Source organism: Cricetulus griseus, chromosome 3 (assembly GCF_003668045.3).
Source record: "Cricetulus griseus strain 17A/GY chromosome 3, alternate assembly CriGri-PICRH-1.0, whole genome shotgun sequence".
NCBI lineage: Eukaryota > Metazoa > Chordata > Mammalia > Rodentia > Cricetidae > Cricetulus > Cricetulus griseus.
The window spans coordinates 237,041,581-237,064,886 of NC_048596.1; the positions used below are offsets into that span (position 1 = coordinate 237,041,581).

A 23,306-nucleotide genomic window follows, 5' to 3' on the forward strand; every position below is an offset into this window, starting at 1 on the left:
ATTGAATCAAGCCTGTGTGTATTGAATATTCCCTTGGGGGAGATGACAGAAAGTGCCTGCCACCTCCCACCATGGATGTTTCAAGTCCCTTCCCACTGGAATTACTGCAAGATGAAGCCCTGGTTCTCGCTGGTGCACACAGAGATGAGCTGGAGGCTTGGCTTTGTGTGGCTCTGAAATGCAGCCGGCTCATGGCTGTGATAAGGTTAGGACGCCCCTCCCCAAGGAATGATAACAGGGAACTGGAGTCCACCATGCCTGTGGTCTTCGAGGACCAAACACAAGGGTCTTGCCCAAGCATCTGGTGTATGAGTTGCTGGTGACAGCAACCTGAGGAAAGCAAATTAAGTGTATGAGTTACTGGTGACAGCAACCTGAGGAAAGCAAATTAAGGGAGGAAGGGATCTCTTCCCCCTCCCCCAACCCCACTCCTTGGTGTGAGGACACAGTCCATCTCAATAGGAAGATGTGGTGTGAGTGTGGCTGCAGCTGGGTGGGGGATGAGGCAGTGGGTCCCATGGCATCCAGTCAGGAAGCAGAGAGGTGAGTACTAGGGTTCAGCTTATTTCCTCCTCTTTATGTAGTCCAGGATCCCTGTCTGTGGGCTGGTACAGCTGGTCTCCTCAGTTAAACCTCTCTGGAAACTCCCCATGACCACACTCAGGATCATAAGGACATCTCCTAGATGACATCTCCTAGATGATCCCAAACCCAGTCACAATGACATTAGTCATCATCACATTGGGGTACAAAATTCCTAAAGCCTTCAAAGCTTCCCTTCCAGGAAGCATTCATCTAATTATTCTCTGTCAATTAAACACTCAGGAGTCAGATTTTGGGGTAAGAACCTGAAAGATAAGTGGTGGAGAATCGACCAATGACCCCTCCTCTCTTTCTCTTTTCTCGATCCAAAAAGCACTGAGTGTCTTTCTAAGCTCCCCCCTACTATTTCCTGTTTCTTTCTATATGCCCTTGGTCCTCCAGAACCTCTGTGCTAATTTTGGTCACCTAGTAGGTAGCTCCGCCCTCTGATTCAAAGCAAATTTTATTGGTAGTTTTGGGAGTGTCAGAATGCAATCAAAATATCCCACAACACTTCCCACTCCAGAGTGTGGCTCAGCAGCCCGATCTTCCTTTTGCAAGCAGAGTGGCTCTTTCCCCTGCAGCTCATCGCCCGTGTTATTAGCTCATGGCACGTGCTATCCTGGGGGACAGGAAATGGACACAGAACTTGGCATACGTGCATATGGGACAAGGAAGGAGTGTGGGGTTGTGCACGGAGCTTTAAACAGACCTGTCATTTGAGCATCAGCATCTTATATGTGCTGACACCAGCTATGCTGTCATTTGGGTCTCACGTCCCCCAAAGGCCCAGTGTTAAAGGTTTGGACCTCAGTGCAGCACTACTGGACAAATATTAGAAGTTTTAAGAGGTAGGGCCTGCTGGGAGGTTTTACATCACAGGAGGTTGTGGGACTCTGGTCTATGCTTTTTTAAAATTTTTATTTATTATTATTATTTTATCTGTGTGTGTAATGTGTGTGTATGATGTGTGGGGGTAGCATGACACAGTGTGTGTGTGTGTGTGTGTGTGTGTGTGTGTGTGTGTGTGTGTATAAGTCAGAGGGCAACTCTGTAGTCATGTCTCTCCTATCTTTTACATGAATTCTGAGACTCTAACCCAGGATCGAGCTTGCACTTCAAACATCTTTACCGGCCGAGTCATCTTGGTGGGCTGCTGGTCTCTTCTCTTTGTGGTTTGTTTGCTTTAGTTTTTTCAGATGTAGTATCACTTGGTAACCTACACTGTATTTGAATTCATTCTACAGCCCAGGTTGACCTTGAACTCACTCACAGTGAGTTTCCTGCCTCACCCTGACCAAATGCTGGCTGGCCTTTTGAGCATATACCATCATGCTCAGCTTCATCTCTTCTCTCCTGGGTCATGGCCACAAGGTGAATGGCTTTGCTCTGCCAGGTGCTGCCACCAGGATGTGCTATCCCCTCAAACTGTGAGTTGTTTGCCTCAGGTATTTGTTCTAGTAGCAGAAGCTTCCAACCACAAACAGCCAATCAGATGTCAGCCCTGGGAATGCAGGCCAGAGAAGGGAGTGAGGTTAGCACCCAGAGAACAATTGGAAGCAGGGGTTCTGGAGACTGAATGGGACTTCAGAGGCGTCCTGCAGACAAGCAGTGCCCAGCTTTGCAAAGACAGAAAACTTCTGCCAGGGGGGGACATGGTGAGAACATTGCTGAGCAAGGCTCTGCACAGCGGGGCTGCAGCTTCAGTGAGAGCAAATGTCTCCAGCATAGTGAGCGGACATGTGAGCTGGCCTTAGGCCAGCAACTGGATTTGAGAAAGCCACCTGCTGAGCTGCTGGGGAGAGGGTGCTGTGGTACAAGCACAGCTCACAGAGTCACATGAATGACAGGTGTGTGAGGTGAACGGCCTGTGTCTTGTTGTTAGGAACAGGGAGGCAGCTGCTGCTGGAGCTGGCCAGAGGTGGTGGGAGAGATGAAGGCCAACAGAGTATGAGAAGGAAGCATGGAGCACCAGGCAGAGAAATGAAAGAAGCCAGCCATGCACTAAGGGGACAATGAGCACAGGTTAGGGCCCTGCCAGGCAGGGAAGGACATATTCTGTGACAACAGATGATCTCCAGCCACAGACAGAGTCCCAGAGACTTGTGTGTTCCCGGGGATGGGCAAGTTCTCAGAGTCTTTTGGGCACATGTGCAGACTCTAATGGGAGGAGAATCATCAATCATGCCGGAGGCATTGGGAAGGCAGGGTTGTGCTGCTGTGGCAGGACCCTGTGGAGGAAGTAGCTAATTCTAGCTCTGGTGATGTCAGCACATGGCATGGGCAAGAAACTAGCCTGTGTGGTTCAGAAGCAGAGTGTAGAGTTCTCAGGGAGGAGATAAATAGACCTGGGCTGTCTGAAGAGAAGGATGCCCAAGTATGGGGTCTCAGGTAGCCCAGGCTGGCCTCAAACTGGGTATGTAAAGGATGACCTTAATCACCTAATCCTCTTGCCTCCATCTCCCAAATGCTGCATGATCTTAACATAGGTTTGTGGTGGTAACGTACATACAACACATAATTCCCCATTAAACCGTTTTTAAATAAATTGCAATTTTCAAGATCAGGGATATTTTTAGTATCATGAGCTACCACCACCTTCCATCTCCAAGAACTTCATCTTCCCAACCAAGAATTTATCCCCATTCACCCGACCTCCAGCCCTAGAAACACCATTCTTCAGTCACTGTGAATATAACTGTAGTAGAGACCTCTTCTAAGTGGAAACACATAGTGGCTGTCATGTGATGTGTAGTTCCTTCACCTAGCACAGCTTCCTTGGAGTTTTCCTATGCTGTACAGTGCATCAGAACTGTAGGTGGATGTTTCTCTACTACCCACCAGTTCGCAAATAATTTTAATGGCTGAATAATGTTCCATTATGTATATGTAATATACAGATACACAGAAACACACAGAGAAAAGGGCACACACACAGTGTTTGAACCAATATCAAATTTCTTTATGAAAAGTGGTGCCAAGATGGGCACATATTCTGCTCACTGTCTATTTCTGAGATCTGTTCCTTACTCCTTGCGATCCTCAGACCACACCATCTCCAGGTCAGCCAGAAGCTGTGATGGGTAGCCTGCGGCCGGTCCTACTGCTCAGGTCTGTGTTTCCCCCTCTTGCTCTCTTGGTGGCTTGAGAAGCCCAGCAAGTTGAGTTCCAGAAGAATATGCTAGAGTGGTTTGGCTGTTGGCATATAGGATTGAGAATTATTTCTGGAACCAATTTTGTGAATCAAGCTCATCCTTTTCCCTCTAAGAAGTCAAGAAGTCAAATTCCTAATGAAATCCATGTCTTACACTGATATATTAGAAGTCATGTTTATGGAGCTGCCCTGTTATTGCTAAGATTTCATTGTGTGTCAAAAGCACAGACTCCATGGCTGAAGGGCTCAGACTAACACCGTTGTTGCCCTTGTGGACACAAGTCCCAAGTTCCAGGTACTCTGCCTACCAGCATTCTTGAAGGCTTGCTGCAAATTCAAGGGTTCCCAAGGACACTCTTCCCTAGGCTCTACCACTCATAAATTAATTCATGGAACTCAGGAAATGTCATATATATATATATATATATATATATATATATATATATATATGTTTATTATCAAGACAATAATTCAGGAACCTCCTGATGAGATGCCCAGGACAAGGAGTTGTGTCAGCTTCCAGGACTTGTATAAGAATGACACCTCCCAGCCCGTAAATGTGTTTACCCCCTCCAAGGGTGTTATAGTGGTTTCCTTATATAGCCATGATTATTAACGCATTGGCCACTCAGTCTCCAGCCCTTCCCCATCCCTAGAGGTCAGAGGTAGGGCTAGAAGTTCTACTTCCAACCATAGCTGTCTTTCTGAGGGCATACCCTCTTCCTGAAGCTACTCAGGGGTCCCCAGCCACCAGTCATCTCATTAGAATACCATGGAGACTCGCCACTCATCACAGTCCTGGAGTTTAGGAGCTCTGTGCCAGCAACAAGGGACAAAGGCCCCATGCTCAATCTACTATAAAAGGCTGACTGCTCCTGTGTCCTACAGCTGCAGTGTTTGAACTACCAGTTACTCAGCACTGTGCACATGACCGTTAGCTCACCTAGCCCATCATTATATTTAGGAATTACCAGTTCTCTCTTAGTACTCCCTTCCGCATGTCTGTACGCCTACCTTCATCAGCAGCCTCATGATATGCATCTGAAGAATGTGCTCCACTCCCCCGAGAACACCTGTCGCCATCATGTTCAGAGTGGCGCTGACTCTGACCTCAGGCCTCAGCATGCCATCTGTCTGGCCCACCACAGAGGCATGTGTTTATGCCAAAAAGCCAAGACCTTCCTCCATGGAGAGAGATGCTGATGAAGAAAGTACAAGGTACCCTCAGAAAATATATATTAAACAACACATCTAACCATGTGTAGCCAGCACCTCCTCCAAAGGCTAAATGAGGGGGCCCTGGGCAGCCCCGATGCACAGCGATCCATCTGCACTGCTTCAGTAGACAAGGCAAGAGGCTCAGGAGACTCTTATATTCTTGGTTGTGAGCCTAGCCTTTAACAGCTGAGCCATCTCTCCAGCCCATGGAGACTCTTAAACTATCCTCAAGTGCACAGATTTGAGTTGGCACTGTTCCTTTGAAGAGTAAAAAACAAAAAAAACAAAATGAGTGAGTATTCTGCCAGAACAATGAGGGGCCAGACTGTAGCACAAAGAAGGCTAACAGCACTCATTTGACAAGTCTTTTTCTAGAAAACCAAGGAAACTTTAAGTGCCTCATACTCTCAAGGAAAGTAAAGCTAGTAAATCCAGAGAGGGAGCTCAAAGGGCTGAGAATATGAGCCAGGCATGGAGGCACAGACCTGGAATCCCAGCTCCTCAGAGGCTAAGACATGAAGACTGCAAGGTCAAAGCCAGCCTGGGCTACACAGAAGTTTAAGAACAGTCTCAGCTATGAGACCCTGTCTCAAAAACTAAAAGGGAGGCTGAAAGATAGTTCAGTGGCAGAGTACTTGCTGGTTTGAAGTTCTGAGTTCAATTCTTTCTCCTGAATACAAAACAAAAAACAAAAAAAAAACAAAACAAAAAAACAAAAACAAAAAACCACTAGAAGAATAGTGACTATAATGCCCTGTAGAAAACCAAATTAATGGCATCCTAACCTGAAGAAAGAGATTAGGATGCAAGTCACAGAAAAAGAAAATGCTAAAGGATCAGTTTGGAGATGATAAATTCAAGACTGGCCACATCCCACATTGTGCAGAGATGTTCCTGGCGGAGAGAACTTGGGACAGGAAAGACTCCTCAGGGCAAGGTCTGAAGGGCTCCCTTTAAGCAGAGGAAGAGTCTGCCCATCCCAGCACCTCGCCATGTCCAGCTGAGAGTTGGAAATGACAGACACTGAGACACAAGTGTCTGGAACGTTCCCTGATCTCGAAAGTAGAGAATCCTTTGCTAACACCACCCAGACAAAATAAAAGCACACCAGGCATGGTGGCACACACCTGTAACCTCAGCATTCAGGAAGCAGTGGAAGGAGAATCAAGAGTTCAAGATGAGCGTAGGCTCTGTTAAAACCCTGTTTCAAAACAAGAAAACAAACAAGAAGTGGTTAAAGCAGCTTTTAGATGACAAAAGTAAAGAAGAAAACCCTAGTGGGTTATGGGCAGAGGTAACGGCTTGAGACAGTCACCCTAATTTTGATCACCTTCTTCATATGTGGTGTAACGTGCTTGAGTGTTCACAGTAGCTCTGAGGCCTTGGTACCCCAGTGTCTCAGCTCACAGTCGAGAAAACTGAGCTCCAGAGGCACTGTGAGAGCTAAAAGAAGCAAGCCTGGAACTCAAGTTCTGGCCCCAATCACATGGAAGATGGCCTCGGGCTGGACGCCCTCCTGAATCTCGGGTGGCAACCACAGAGAAATCACATCTGCAAGGGAGCCTCCACCCCTTACCACATTCATGGTGACTTAAGCTTATTCTCAGTTATGCAGATACTTAAACTGACTGCACACATAGCCTGCTTTTCCTTAGAAAAATCATCTCATTATATAATTGAGTTTCGCTACAAGAGATCCAGGCGTGCTTAGTTTTGTGGATAAAGCAGTTTGAGAGAGGCCATAGAGTTGTTGACTAGACAGCCCGAGCCTGCGATTCTACTTCTGGGAAGAGTGGTCACCACTGCTCCAAAGAAGAGTGGGCCACAGCCATGTGCTCTGCTGAGCTGAGGACCCCCTCCTCCACCTAGGGCTGCTGAAATGACCCGGATCATGGGTCACTAGTAAGAGCCTAGAACATGTGTATCTGATAGGCAGAATGAATGGTGTGTGCCTGTGTCCAAGTTGCAAGGTATTCTGGGAAAGGGAGAACATTTTCAGATCCTATTTAGAGAAGTCTTAAGTTTTCCATACTGGAACTCATTGAGAAAATAACTCCTTTAATAAGAGAAAGGGTTCAGTGGCCGAGGAACAGAATGTGTAGCAACCGTCCACTATTTCCTAATTCTTAGGCGTGAACTAGTAGCTACAACTTCATTTCTGAAGTTCATTAACATTTAAGCATAGCAAAGCTATAAAAATACATACTTCGGCATTACTGGTGGATGAGAAATAATACGTAAACTATAAAACAGCAAAACAAAGAGTTCATAAAAATTTGAAAAACAAAAACAAAGATAGTAGAAGAAATTCCAAATATGTATGTTTGTAAAAGTTAAGTGGGAAATCCAATTTAGGTTCTGCGGTGGCTGTCCTTGGTTGTCAACCTGACTATCTGGAATGCACTGCAATCCAGAAATGGGGGACACGCCTGTGAGAGATTTTCAGCTTGGTTTGAAGCGGTGAATCCACTTCTAGTCCGGACCTTTGAGGTAGGAAGCCACACCTCTGATCTGGATCTTGAGGCGGGGTAAGATACACCTTTAACCTTGGCCACACCTTTTTGCCTGCCTCTGCCTCCTAAGTGCTGGAATTACAGGTGTGTGCCACCACCTCCTGGCTGCAATATTTTTTATGAGAAAAATATACCAGCTATGTATAAGAGCTAGGTGAAGGAAACTCAATAAAATAAAATTTAACTATATGGATTAATGGAGAGATGTCCCATGTTCATGGATGGGAAGACAGCATTGTTAAGATATCTTCCAAACTTGGCCTGTAGATTCAATACAATTGCAGTCAAAAATCCCAGAAAGTTGTTTTGTGGATATTTACAAACTAGTTCTAAAGTGTATACAGAAAGAGAAAAGACTCAGGGGAGTCTTATAGGTGGAGGAAAAGGAGGCTGTGGCAGGGAATGGAGGAGGAAGAGATGGAGGAGGACAGCTGCCTTCTGCTGCCTTATCACACAGTGATAGTAACCGAGGCAATGGGATGTTGGTGAAGGTCTAGACACACAGATCAGTAGACCAGAACACAGAAATGAACCCTCATAAATACAGTCAACAGATGGTTTACAGAGAGCAGAGGTGGTCTTTTCAACAAGAAGTATCGAATAGCTGACATCCACACACAGACATTAACTCAACATGTGACGTAGGCAGAAACATGACACACAACTGTAAACCTAGGATCATGTAGGAGGAAGTCTAGTTGATCCTGGATTTGACTGTTTCCATAGCACTAGCATAACCCAAGACAGTCGGATAAGCCATGCTTCCCTGGGACTTGAAGCTTCTCCAAACACCCCAGGCAAGCTGCACTAGAAGACAATATGTGCCGTATACATACCTGATAAACACACATATTCAAAATATACACAGAACTCTTAAAATCCAGTAATTAGACACCAATCACATTTTTAGATGGTCAGAACTTAGGAAGGGTGCTGCACACCTATAATTCTAGCACTTGGGAAGAGGAAGAAAGGGTCAGGTGACCAAGATCTTCATCAGATACATAGTGAGTTCAGGGCTAGCCTGGACTATGTGAGACTGTCTCAAAAAAGCAAACAAAAAAAGGGACAAGACACATGAATGGATATTTCACCAAAGATGATGTAAAAATGGTAAATAATGGAACAAGGAGATAGCTCAGTTAATAAATTGCTTGCTTTACGAGCACAGGACCCAAGTTCAATCCCCAGAACCCATGTTTTGTTTTGTTTTGTTTTTTAGGTTATGAATGTTAGTGCACACTTGTAATCCTAGCACAGGAGAGATGAGACAGAAGGGTCCCTGGGAATCACTTTCAAGACAGACTGTCTTACTTGACAAGCTCCAGGCCAATGAGAGACCCTGAATCAAATGAAAAAGGTAGACAGCTCCTAAGGAACAATACCTGAGGTTGTCTTCTGGCTGCCACAAACACTTACACATGGGCGAGCATTCCCACACACATGTGCACTTACATAAATGGTAAGTGAGTATGTGAAAGCATTTCAATGTGATATGTCTTTCAAGAAATGCATATTAAAACCATGAGATGATATTACACACCATTAGAATCAGAAAGGGGGGCTGACAATATCAAATACTGGTAATGATAAGGAATAATGGATTGCCATTTCTTGCTAGTGGGACTGCACAGCGACACAGTAACTCATAGTTTCTAGTTGTACTTTGCCATATGATCAAATGATATGAAAACCACAGAATCTGAGAAAAACACAGGAGTTACAATGCATTAGTTGAACTTCCTATATTAACATACTTCTTTCTGTTTAGTTGAACCACAAGAACTGAATGGACTCTTACTCAACTTGACCATCCCTCCTGACATTTCTGCATGTTTTGCTTTGTAAAATAAATAAAATCCTTTTTCCAGAAGGACCTCAGGGATGTCTCTCTACAGGCATCAACCCTGTAAAGCAGTAGCCATGGAGACTGTGCCCTTAATGGCGGTAGGAGTGGGAAAACATACTGGAAGCTTTTAAAACTGTCTCCTGAGCATTAGTGTTCAGGCTTGGGTATGAATGGCCCTCATAGGCAGTGTCTTGGATGCTCGGTCATCAGGTGGTGGTCCTGTTTTGGAAGGCTGTAGACATTTGGAGAGGCAGGTGCTCACTGGGGGAGTAGGTCACTTCTGTGCCTATGGCCTTTGGTTCTTGTCTACCATGAGAGGAAGAAGCCTGTCCATCACATATTCCTGCCACCATCATGTTCTGCCCAAGCACAAGGAGCCAAGTGACCATGGATTGAACCCTCTGACTGTGAGCCAAAATAAGTCTTTCTTCTTTAGATTGTTTATGTCAGGCATTCTGATACCACACAGGTAACTACACATGTGAAAATCACTTTGAGAATATCTATATATGGACAAGACCTGTTCTACTCTTTAAAAAATACTTTAAAGGATATAAAAGAAGATCCACATGACAGAATACCTTGTTCTAAAACAGGCAGTCAGTATTGGAAAATATTATAAATTAGTACATAGATTCAATTTAGCAGAAATTCTATTTTGAATTTAAAGTTAAAATTATCCTAAAGTTCAAAGAGATGGAAAATGTGAGATGCCTAGGAAGTTTTTTTGTATGTTTGGGTTTTTTTTTGTTTTTGTTTTTGTTTTTAAATAATGTTTTCTACCTTTGGCAACGTATAAATGTCAGAATGTATAACAATGTCTAACTTCCCTCGGAAATAGATAGATCAATGGAACAGAAGTCTTAGTCAGACTCAGCATGTCCCTGAGGGTTCATAATCCAGATGGCATCTTAGATAGTGGTAGTAAGTTCTTAACTGACTGGTCAGAATGCTGTTGATAAATGTTGCTGGCACTCAGGGAAATAAACAAGTTGCCTAATCACTAATGTATCCAAATAAATGGCGGAGGAATTGGAACCCTCTGCTCAGGCTGTCAGAGTACAGAATGGATGACTTGAACGACAAGTTATTTTAAAGGTTTGTTTTATTTATGCATGTAAAAATGTGTATATATATGCAGATGGTAGACACCCATGAGTATACGTATCTCTGAACTCACACAGAGGCCACAGGAGTCTGGGGTCTTCCTCTGATGCTTTCCATCTTTGTCCTTGGAGTCAGTGTCTCCCCTTGAACCTAGGACTTGTGTTTTCTTAGCTAGGCTGGAAGCCAGCATTCCCCAGTAATTCTCTACCCTGCTCAGAGCTGTGGCTACTGCAGTTTGCAAGGATACCTGATCTCTTCTTATGTGGATGTTGTGATCCTGGGTCCCAGTTCTGTCCTCATGACTTCAAAGCAAACACCAAGGCAGCTCTCCGGGACCTTAAACAACAGATTTCTTACCATTTTCTCTCTTCTCCTTCCTTCCTTCCTTCCTTCCTTCCTTTCTTTCTTTCTTTCTTTCTTTCTTTCTTCCTTTCCTTTTTTTTTTTTTTTGTGTGTGTTTATGTGTGTGGTTTAGCTATAAGTGCAAGATCCAGGTACCAGTAGGGTGCGGTATGGTGTGTGTGTGTGTGTGTGTGTGTGTGTGTGTGTGTGTGTGTGTACATGTATTGAGAGATCTTCTTCTGCATAGTAGACCTCACTGTGGCTTCATGTGACTTTTCCCTTATGCTTGCAAGGTGAGACAGAGAAATCCTTTTGTCATTTCTTCTGATATAAGGACACCAGCCCTGCTAGATGAGAACCTGTCCCTTATACGTACAGTTAGCCTCAGTCACCTCCCCCAGAGTGCAGTCTCCACATGTGCTTCATACCTTCTGCATTTGAATTGAGGGGAGGTGTGATTCAGTCTATAGCATGGATCAAAGATTTAAAGATTGGCCAGACAGGGTGGAGGATCTCTGTGAGTTTGAGCCTGCCTTGTCTACATAGCGAGTTCCAGAGCAGCCAGGCATACATACAAAAGCCAGAAGAGGGCATCAGAGTTATAGGCAGTTGTGAACTACTGCCATGGGTACTGGGAACCAATCCAGGGTCCTCTCTAAGAGCAGAAAGTGTTCTTAACCACTGAGCCAACTCTCCAGACTCAGATCAAATGTTTAACTGTGTGTGGTGGTATACACCTCTAAAAGATCCTAGCTATCAGGAGGCTGAAATGCGAAGATCGCCACAAATGCATTTGCCACCTTGGCTGCAGGGTGAGACCATCTCAGAAAGCAAAGATTCAGACTTAACAAATGAAACCATAAAGGCACTTGGAAGATGGGAGTTCGTGTTTATAGCATGTGAATTTGAGAAAGTCCTGTCTAGTGATACCACTAAATTCATAGTTCATAAGTAAAGCAGGAATTCTGACTGCATCTATTTTTTTTTCTTTTTTTGGTTTTTCGAGACAGGGTTTCTCTATAGCTTTGGAGAGTGTCCTGGAACTCGATCAGTAGATCAGGCTGGTCTCAAACTCACAGAGATCCGCCTGCCTCTGCCCCCTCCCCCAGTGCTGGGATTAAAGGCGTGTGCCACCACCACCCAGCTTGTGACCATATTTTTATGTAAACAGTCTACATGAATATTTACAATATATCCAAATTTCAAGCATCGGCTGAAGTAGGATTGTGCCCATTGGTTTCCTCAGTGTGGATAAGCTACCTGGTGCATATTTTCCGAGCAACCCCATGAGATCAAGCATGTGACTTCTCCATACTTGTGTTTGAGCCCAAGTTTTTAATGATGCTTCCTCTTTAACAAATGAGACTTCACCACCTTTTACCTTTGTTTTCCCAGTTCCTCTGTAAGAGCTGTGTGCACGCAGTGGGGTGTGGACCTTTAGAAAGAACAAAATGTGATTTCTGTCCCCCCACCCACCCCATGGCTTATAAATTCAAAACAGAAAAAGTCAGAACTTGTATTTAGTAAGACATAGGTTAGGGTGATCAGCTATTCTAGAATGAGGATCATATAAGAGAACAACCTTTTAACTAAACCAAAGAACAGGGCAGGGCATTCTCTGTCCTACCAGATAGTAGCCATATGAGTGCAGTCGTCACAGCAGCTTCAGGGTGGCATCCGCTATGCAGCAGGAACTGTTGATACTTGCAGAAGTGAAAGTCAGATGGCCTATCTGTGTGGTCTGTGTCCTGCCAGCAGGACAGGACCTGACAGTGACCGTTGAGGCTAAGTCAGGGATGTGTGGTATGTGCCACATCCAGTCAGGAGGACAAGGAGTGTCAATGCCCACTGAGACCGGTGGGGCTCATTGCTTTTCCTTAGGAAAAATGAATCCCTCTGTGCCAGGACCAAGGCAGTTCCTTGCTTCATTCATCCTGGACTTTGGTGGCTTGCCTTGCTGTGTAAATACTCTCCTGAGAAGGTTGTGAGATATTTGAATAGTGGCTTTCAGTTGTTTTGTCCGTTTCCTTTTTGACAGAGCCTTGTACTTGCCATCTTACCTTAGCCTCCAGAGTACTGGCATTACAGGTGTGCATCACCCCACCTAGTTTTTCGTTACAGCTTTCTTCATAGAAAACTGGGAAATCGTGAAGACTGAGAGATAGCCAATCACATGGGACATCTGCCCACCTGTGGGAAGGATTTGGTTAAGTCAAGATCCAGAGTACAAGCTACACAGGCTGGGGCTGGTTGTTCCTGTGGTGGCTGTGTAAATCACAGTTCTCACTGAGGTGAACTTGGTGGTATTAACCTAACCTCACATTTATGCTTCCCAGTGCAACCAGCCTTGATATGAAGGAAAAGCAGTTATGGGGATGACAATGACTATCCCACTTTTAGAGACATCTGACCTTAGGTTTATTTACACTATTACCACCTGGCTCTTACTGCCTCCAGATGCTCTCCAGAGGCAGGAGATACTCCCTCCCTCAGGACAGGACCTCCTGTACAGCAGAAGTCACCTCCCCATTCAGACCATTCTCCTTCACAGATCTGGGATCTGTGGAAAGCCAGGCTGTACAGTGTCTGGAGATATTCCTCAGGAGCAGGCATGTTGGGCTCAACTGTGTCCGAGTTTAGAAAGAAGAGCACAGGAGCTCGCTCAGAATTCAGAGGCAAGACATACTTGTGATGTCCTGAGGATCCCTGGGTGAGGGGGGGGGAAGAGGGGGGGCTAAGGGCACATAGTAGCCTCTGTTGGAGTGTGCACCAGGCCTGATCTTAGAGAAGATACCATTGCTGGCCTCACCCTGGCTGCACTCTTAACCCTGTCATGGCTTTGTTTTCTGGGGGTGGAGGGAAGAACAGACAAAGCCAACCAAGATGCTCTCCATCGATTCCATATTGTTCAATAGACCAGGACAGCTGAGAAGTAGGTGCCCTCTTGACTTCAGATGCACAAGATAAGTGCAGTGGGTGTCACAGCGAAAGTAGTAATTATGTCATCTGTCTTGTCATGGAATGTGACTATAGTAATTGCAACATTTTCTCCCATCATTGAAGCTGGTAATTATGGTGCAACTAACAGCATTATGTGCTAACTTGGGCTGTTTTAATCACCTCTTTCGCTCTGGAATGCAATGGGAAAATTCCACAGTTGTTCCCAGGCTACCCATTTCTCTGAGCATCTGCTGTCTTATAATCCTAACAGCTGGATGCCGAGGTGGGAGGCAGGGATGCTCAGGGCAGCTCATCACAGTGATCTCAGTGCCTGATAAGAAAGCATCAGCAAGAAGGCAGTTGTCAATTTTCTACCATGATAAAATATTATCTTTGAGACTATCTGTTTTGTTTCAGAAGCAGCAGATGTTTTGGCATCTGGCACTGTTCGCCATCTATACCGCGCAGGAAGGAAACCTCAATCCACAAAAATCAATCTAATTCTGATTAAGAAAAACCTCCTTCAGCCCTTGAGGCAGTTAGGTTAATTAATGCCGGGATGGAACACTGTGGGCCAGTGTATTGCTTTTCCCATGGCTGTGACAAATTACCTGATGAAGCAATGTTAGGAAGGGCTCGTGATTTGAAGATACAGCCCATCATGATGGGAAGGCATGGCAGGAGTCTGAGGCAGCTGGTCACATCACATTAGCAGTCAGGAAGCAGAGAGCGATCAAGGCTGATCACAACACCTCTTGTTCTTCTTTCTATTCAAGTCTAGGACCCCAGTTCGTGGGAGGGTACCACTCAGCCTGGCTCTTCCAACTGCAGTTAAACTTGCCTGGAAACACCCTTATAGACACACCAAAGGTGTGTCTCCATGATTCTGAATTATAGTCACCACAGCCATGATGGCGTTTTTCATGTGTAATGTTCCTTGCCTGAAAACAGTCATTACCTGTGTTTATCTTCTCTGAACACAGTATAGTGAGCACTGGCAGATATTCAAGGAGCTTTGCATATACTGACATAAATAGACTTTGGACACTATTATATGAACTGAGAGTCTGGTTGGGATAGAAATTCCCTTGATCACCTTGATGTAAAATGATTTATTTACCCTGCATTAGATGCAGCTAGGCATAAGTAGGCCATTCTTTTTTTTTTTCACTTTGCAAACTCTTGTTTTTATTTGGATTAAAAAGCTTTGATGAGCAAACATATGATACATATACGGTATAGAACCAGTTACCACTTAAACTTCAGATAATGATATAGTACAGAAAATAGAATAAACCACTCTATAATCAGGCCTGGAAACGAACGTTCAAGCTGAAAGTTATAACATCAATTTGGTGATTTTACACAAGTGTCCCTCACTCCCACCCCAGTTCAGAAGGAGAAAGCAGATTTAGTAAAACCAAGGTCTTTTCAATCAGTTGGCTGAAATTTTAAACCTATAGGTCCCCCAACTCAATATAAACAAAATTCTTCATAGAAACTTACATTTTGAAAACAATTAGGTCATTATATTTCTTAAGCCACATTACTACAGTTCTTAAGTCATGAGAAAGTGTATTGTTTACTTGTACTAAGTAGGCCATTCTTTACAATGTAGTTGTTCGAGTAAAAGGTAGTCCTATAAGGAATTCAGAACTAGCAGAGCACAGTCAGAAAAATGAAATAAGATCATTTGTTGGGAGTGTAGAATGACTAAAGGGGCTGTGTTTGAACTACTCTTTCTTCCTGGGATTGTTAGATCGCCATCCCTGACTGCAGGCTTGTGTCCGAGTCCATGTTCTGCAATTGTAACAGAATCCCATGGTTTGGAAAATAGAAGATGGGGGAGAAGGAAAGAGAAAGGAAGGAAAGATTGGAAGGAGGAAGAAAGGAAAGATTGAAAGGAGGAAGGAAAGATTAGAAGGGAAGCAGGAGGGAGGAGAAAGGAAGAAAGGAAGAAGGGAAGGAAGCTGTTTTTCACAGCTCTGGAGCTAGAAGTCTAAGGTCCCCAACTGTGTCATAACATGGTGGGAAGGCAAGCCATTAAAGGCTAGGCAGGAGAAAACTCAGGCTAAACTCTTCTAGTCAGGAGCTCTGTCGTGCAGTAACACCGTAGCCTGTTGGGGATGGGGGTGTCACATGACCCATTTGTGAGTGCCCTTAACTTTCAAGGTGAGTTTTGAAGGGACTTTCAAACTACAGCAATCATGTGTCAGTCATTCTGAGTGCATCTAGAAAACTGGCATAGTGTGGAACCAGCCTAGGTCCACGCATTTGTATTCTTATAGCAAGTGCCTCTCCCTGGTACTGAATCTACCTCTTTACAGATTCTGTTGGGCCATTCTGTTGTGCAGATGGGATTCTACTCAGGAGTGTAGTTATGACTGAGTAGATGCAGCTACAGTCTGAAAAGAACAGCTGAAAAAGAGATGACCTTAGCCAGGCAGTAGTAGTGTATGCCTTTCATCCCAGCACCAGGGAGGCAAAGGCATCTCTATGAGTTCAAGACCAGCCTGGTCTACAATGTTAGTTCCAGGACAGCCAGGGCTGTTAGACAGAGAAACTGTGTCTCCAAAATTACAAAAAGAAAGAAAGAGAGAGATGGAAAAGAAAGGAAAAGAAAAGAAAAGAAAAGAAAAGAAAAGAAAAGAAAAGAAAAGAAAGGGGGCAACCAACAAGCAACTTTTTCTCTTAAAAGGAACATGGTGGCATCAAGTATAGCCTCACCTTTGTGACATGACAGAAAAAAATTAATAGAGAGAACCAGCTAGAACCTGCTCAGAACTGGGTGAGCCAGTCACCCAAGCACAATTGCCAGTTGTTACAGACACTGGGGTGAGAGAGGTGTTTGGGCCTTACAGCTCTTTCACTGGGCACTCATACCCCCAAGTCCTCTGATCCTAACCCTCCATGCCTTGCCAATGATAAATTTGAACTTGGGGCTGTTCTCAGTTAAGCAAGTATAACCCTCCCTCCCCACCCCCATCTCCCTGCCACCCCCTACCCACACTGCTGAAGTACAAAGATAAAGTGGTCAAGGCACAGGAAAACTTCCCTGGCTACACACAAGCCAGCTGCCAACCACAAAGGCCTATGGCGTGTCCTCTGCCTCCACATCTGTGACTCTTCAACACATACTGCTGTCTGAAGTGGTTTGTTATTTCTGAGTCTTCTTGGTTGGTTCTAGTGTCTTAGTTTTCTCCCTGGCATCTTCTCAATTAGCTCAGGAAGGTAAATGATGCCCAGTAAACACTTCCTGGATGGGATAAATGATAAGTCCTATAAAGAATGCAGAATTATCGGAGCATGGTCAAGAGAAGTGAAACAGGGTCATTTTGGGGGGCCAGTTTGAACTCTTGCCTCCTGGGATTGTTGGATCTACATCTCTGACCTTGGGCTTTTTGTTCTAGCTCCACTCCTAAGCTTACATGTGATCTCCAGAAAGGAACTCACCTTCTCTGACCCCTGGATTAGTGACATCCAGATGTGTTTTTATGTCCCTAAGCTTGCTTTACCTGTGGTCAGCTTTTTTTAAATCCTAACTAACTGTACATTGAGATGGGAATTTCCCAGGGGAAGACCAAGTTTGCATGCTTAGCCATAACAAGGGATGGGAGTGTGGGCACAGAGATGACCCTGATGGGGACACACAGATCACCAGTCACACAGTGAGGGCAATGGGACATAGCTGTGGCACTGCCTGCTCTAACCTTCCAAGTAAATGTCAAGTGATTCCTGTTGTCAAGCTCACCTCCACCGAGATGAAAAGCTGCCTGTCTACAGCCACCAATGTGGGGAGACAGTACACTTACCCAGATGCCCCTCTGGAAACCCCTGGGACCCCTACCTCTGTCCTTCACTTCAGGGAGACTACTGTAGGAGTCCATTTAGGCCTGTTTCACCTGTCCATCCTGCCCTCTTCAACCTTCCAGTTCTCATTTTCCCAATAACTATTTTTCTTGATGCTGTGACAAAATACCTAATAACCTTCCCAAGGAAGGAAGAGTTCATTTCCAGGAAGAAAAGGTGGTACAAATGGATCCTTTCTCATTCCACACTCCCGGCAAATGTAGCATTTGTCAGAACTGGGCTTGACTCATCCACTCAACGTGTAGTTATTTTATTTGAGAAAACAACACAACAACAACAAAAATCAGCATGTGTCTCCTGGCATTACCTGAGGGATCAGGCTTCCGCCGACACTGACAGGTCTGAGTTGGAAATCAGAAAAAAGAATCTATAGGTTGAAAGTGGGAAAAACCCCAAAGCAGGTTTTGTGGCTTGCTGGGACAGGGGCCTGAGGATATTCTCCCCTCCCTTCTTGGGATGGCTAATCTCGATTTGTCAGTGTGACTACATCTGGACTCAACTAAGACCTGAGCTGTCGGGGATTTTCCTGAGTAGATCATTTGAGATGGGAAGACCCATCCTACGTCTAGATCATTGGAGGTCAGAATGCCCACCCTAAATCTGGGCCACACCTTCTGGAAACAGATCATATTAAAGGACACATCATTCCCCTCCCTGTGAACATCCAACTCTTTTTCTGGACTCAAAGCAGGGAAGTTTGCTATACAGTTTCTGTGTGTTGATCAAGAAAAGTCTGGAAGGAAAACAGAGGAGAGAGCTTCCTGGTCAGTAGCAGCCTGCTTGTAGGGAGCAGCTGCCAGTCGCTAGCAGATGTGACTTGAGCTGGTGAGATGACTGAGCAGGTGTAGATGTATCCCACGAAAGCCTAATGACCTGATTTTGATCCCTGGAGACCATGTGAAGGTGGAAGGATGGAACTGACTCCACAAAAAATTTGTTCTCAGACTTCTCCATGTGTGCCATGCCATGCACCTGCTCCTTCCCCGATATAGGCATTATATACTAATATAATAATATTATAGAAGTATAATAGTAAATGCATTTTGTAAGATGAGGACTTATAAAGCAGAGCTGAATGGGGGCTTGCTGAAGGGGACAGAGTTTTGCTCCTGCTTTGGCCATGAGAGTAGATTGTAGAAAAACCAATACTAATAAATACAATCAGCCTGACTTGGCTAGGAATATCTTCTGTGGTATTCTTACAGAACTGCAGAGTCACTGTGAGCTTACTCTGCTCTGTTCTCTCTGCTCCCTTGTTGGAGGTGCTGGGATCAAATCCGTGCTGGGCGAGAGCACTACCATTGAGCCACCCCCTCAGCATGTTCTCAGCTCTCTGGATCCTGACCTTGCACTGTAGGGCAGTAGGACCTTGCAGCATCTTCGAAACCCATCACCTTGGTTCTACTCAAACCTGCTGGCCGCTGGCCTTGTTTGATCTTGCATACCATACAGCCTGACTTTGGCCAGGGCCACTCCTCTTGTGGACCTCGGCCTCGACCCACTCTGTAAATGCCTTTAATGAAGCACCTGTGCTGTTGTCCCTGCAGGTCTCCCAGGCAGCCTCAGACCTCCTGGCCTACTGTGAAGCCCACGTGCGGGAGGACCCCCTCATCATCCCGGTGCCTGCCTCGGAAAATCCCTTCCGGGAGAAGAAGTTCTTCTGCACCATTCTCTAACACCCATGGTGATCAAACGGGCCCTTTCCTGCTGTAAAAGTCCTGAGTAGAGACCACGCACGCTCCCATGTAGAGGCATGCCTCCCATACACACCCCGTCCCTGTCCAACCAATCAGTCATGATCTGGGCTCATCTTGATTTACCATATTTTCTTCAAGACACTGTTTCTTCTTCTTCTTCTTCTTCTTCTTCTTCTTCTTCTTCTTCTTCTTCTTCTTCTTCTTCTTCTTCTTCTTCTTCTTCTCCTCGTCCTCCTCCTCTTCCTTCTTCTCCTCCTCCTTCTTCTTCTCTTCCTCCTCCTTTTCCTTCTTTTTGGTTCCATTTTTGTTATTTCCATCCATAGAGAAAAAAGCAGATGTTTTTATAGCCAAATAACAAATGTGCCATATAAAAGTGTGGATTTAAGTGTCTACAATTTTTAAACATTAATTCCCAAGTGTAAATATATCCAGTTGATAAATTTCAGCAGGTAATTCATTGAAATCAAAACTGTGCACAGTCATCTAGTATCAGATGAGAGCATGTCGGCCAGCCACATGAAAAGGTGAGGTCCCTTTCTCCTCTGGCATCTCTATCATAGGATAGGAGTCTTCAGGGGCCATGTGCTGTAGATGGCTAATGTACCCACCTGCTTCTCACTGACCATTCCAGAGTTGATGCTTCTGAAAATGCATTTGCGGTGTAGACATTAAGGCTCCCTTGACGGTAGTTACTCACCAGGACAGCCCCACTGGGCCACCTCCTCAGTCCAAATGCCACTCTTCCTGTTTGCTTCCTCCTGCTTGGTGTTTCTAGGAGGGTGAGGAGTACAGTACTGGGCCCTTGGGAGTCTCTGCAGAGTCATCCCTGTCCTGAAATAGTGAGGAGTTATGGCTGTTAACATCGCTAACAATAAACGCCACAGTGTAGGTCTGTTTTAAAGAGGGAATATCCAAAGGACAGAGAAATGGTGTTTGCTCAAGGCTGCAGACAGTGTAGGCAAACCATGACTTCCCTAAAGCTCTTCCTGAACCCCTGAACTCTGGCCACCTGTTGCAGGTATACAGCACCACATCAATCCTAACTGCACTCTAGGAAGAAAGCAAACACATTTGTCACACCAACTGCACACTCCTCTCCCACCTTTGCCGGGAGAAGTCTCACAAGTCTAGATTCTGGCAGTTTGTGGTAGATGATATGTGGGTGCCTCAAGATCAGCTAGCAGTAGGTCTGGGATTTTTCAAGACAACGCTGTAGGTCCCATCTAGAGTACCCCCAAGCCCTCCTGATAAAGACACAGTTGCTGAAGACTCGGTGAGGACATTGTTTTGTACGTATCTGGAAACTGCCACTCTGTCTCTCAGAGAGTCTTGCTGTGTGTTGCTGGACAAGCTGTTGTGTGCCACGCTGTTCAAAACAGCAAACTGCAGACAATGTTAATTACCCCTCTTGCTCTTCTGCCAGGGAAGAAACCAAGTAAGGCTCTGATTATCCTTGAAAACCAAAATGTGCTAGATGACAACCCATAATGTTGGGAAGAGTGTGTGACTTCGTAGACACTATGGTTCTGGTGATGAGGAATGTAAAATGCCCTCCTAGGAGGCCATTATAATTTTCATTAAATTATCGTGGTTTTGTGCCTTGCTACCCTCTCTGGCAGCTTTTGTGGGAACCGTTCTTAATTTTACTACTGTATGTGAGGCTTTGTTGGGATGTAAAAAGATCTCTTTATTCTGTGGTCCATGTTGGCATCATTAACCTGGCAGAGTAGATCATGGTCCACAAAAGCCAAGGAAGTGGGTCAGCACCTAGGGTGGCAAAATAGGTCGGGAGCACAGCGTGCTTTAATCTCCTACCAAACTGTCTCTCCTTTACTGCCCCCCATTTCCAATCAACTTTCCAACATTCTCCTGTAGTTGGTGTGTCCACAAGTAACTTTCCTGGGAATTTAATCCCATGCCACACCTTGGACCCAGTGAGCTTTCTCAACCCCAGCATCTTCCTGCTTATCCTTAGATTTCTGTTAATTCCCGGAGTCTCTGACATCCATCCAGTAAACTCATGAAATATCCTCATTTGAATGTAAATATTGTGTGAGCTGACACCTCCACTCCTGAGTATACACTTGACAGAAATGTGTATGTATCATCAGAAGAAATGTGCTAGAGCATCCATGGAAACACTGTTCCTAGTAACCCCTAAGCAGAAGGTCCCATATGCCCATGTTGTAGAGATAAGCAGATGAGGGTCATTCACATGGTAGACTCCTACACAGCTGCAGAAGGGACTGTCAGCTCTACCCACAGCTCACTGAGAGAACCTTGCTGGCCTAGTGGTGGGACTGAGAGCAGGCAAGTCCAAGCCTACGGTTCCATTTTCATACAGCACAGGCCTGTAGGTCAACCCATGCATGATTCAAGGAGGAACAGTAGCTGCTCTCAAAAGGGCAACAGAGGGGACGTGAGAGGTTTCTGGAATGTTCTGTCTCTGTATCTAGCTACCTGTTCCCCTGATATGTTTAGTTCGTGAAAACTCTCCCAGCTGTCTACTTTTGGGTGCTTTTCTGTATGTGTGTTATACTTCAATAAAAAGTTGGGTTTTGTGACTACCAACTGGGTCCCTCTGCTGGGTTTTTTTTTCCCCTTCTTCTCTTTGGCACTTTATTCAATGTTTGACTCCTCTTTAAATGTCCTTAATACATGACATTAATAACTCCCATCATTAGCAGGATACGCTAAGAGTGTGTTTGACAACATTTTGAATACAAAATCCTGGTAATCACCAGCTGTTTCTGGATGGAGAACAGGCTGCTGGCACTGCACAGGTGCCTTCTCACACAAACACTACGCTCTGCGATTTGTAGGCAAACAGCAAGGCACACCATGTGTCTTCCACTGAATGGCTGGGGTGACATCCTCAGTCACTCTTGCCTTCTCACCCTCAGGAATGAAGGTACAGGATGGCCTTCCAGGAAACCCTATAATTGCAGTGACCACTGGAGCAAAAGAGCAAGATGCCATACGGCCCTGTGGTGACAAAGAGGTGACACTTAGGCAGGAAAAGCAGGTCCTTCATGCTTCTCCCTCACTCTGCTTCCATGGAAGGCTCCCCTGCCTCCAACCTGGAATGTCTGAGCTCCACCGGGCTGTTTCCTCTCACAGCTTTGCCTCTGGAGTCCCAGGGCAATCAGAGAGCAGCTTCCAGCTGTGTCCACCACCCCTCACAGCAGTCCAAAGATTTGGTCTTTGATGCTGATCTCCAGAGTTGTCAGCACCCCTACCCCCAACTGAGGAGCCATAGGAGGGACAACACCAACAGGCAGAAGGGGTTCTGTGTGGTGACTGCTGGAGCTTGAGCTGAAATCATGAGAGCTGCAGCTGGACAAGAACAGGGCTGTGGCAATGGCTTGGGGAGAGTTTATTGACACCACCAGGTCCTCAGCTTCTGGGTGGTAGAACAACCCCAAGACCAAAGGTAGCCCAACTTCTGGTCGCATCTCCTGAGCTGAGCATCTTCTCTGCCCAAAGTGGCTGTGGTGGCAGATGAACTGCTGTCCATCCAGGTTTCAATTTCCTGGATATTGAGTGTGGATGGCCCAGTCTGCCTGTCATGCATGCCCTGACATTTGTTAGGCTTTCGGTTTTGTTTGTTTGTTTGTTTTTAATTATTGCCTCTCACTGAATTTAGAGCTCACCATTTGGCTAAACTGTCAGGCCAGCAGTCCCAGAACTGCTCTGTCTCCCTCCCTCCCACCAGAGCCAAGGTTCCAGACATTTGCCATCTCCCCTAGCTTTAGTGTAGGTGCTGGGGTTCTAAACACTGTCTCTTATGCTTAAGCAGTAAGTATTTTACTCACTGAGCTGCCTCTTCCAAACCCTCTGTTTTTTGTTTTTAATCAAATTCCTATGTTTGATTCTGCTATGTTTTGCTAGTTTGTGACATTTTCAGACCCATTTGTGATTATTAGCCATAAACTGTTGTCCTAGCTCCATGACTTCAATGATTTCTCAGAGCCACGGTGTGACCTCCAGTGGCCTGCTTACTCTGCCCTGGACTTACACTCCAGTGCCCCATC

At 45.3% G+C, this 23,306-nt stretch overlaps 1 protein-coding gene across 1 annotated transcript in view; it reads left to right on the forward strand.

Annotated features, from left to right (window-relative positions):
- Gng4 (G protein subunit gamma 4) overlaps positions 1–22,053 on the forward strand; it is a 41,798-nt gene extending 19,745 nt beyond the window's left edge. Inside the window, exon 4 of the mRNA XM_027409588.2 lies at positions 19,123–22,053. Within this exon, the coding sequence (XP_027265389.1) occupies positions 19,123–19,251 (129 nt within the window). The 3' untranslated portion in view covers positions 19,252–22,053. The remainder of the gene's footprint in view (positions 1–19,122) is intronic.
- Positions 22,054–23,306: the final 1,253 nt, after the last annotated feature.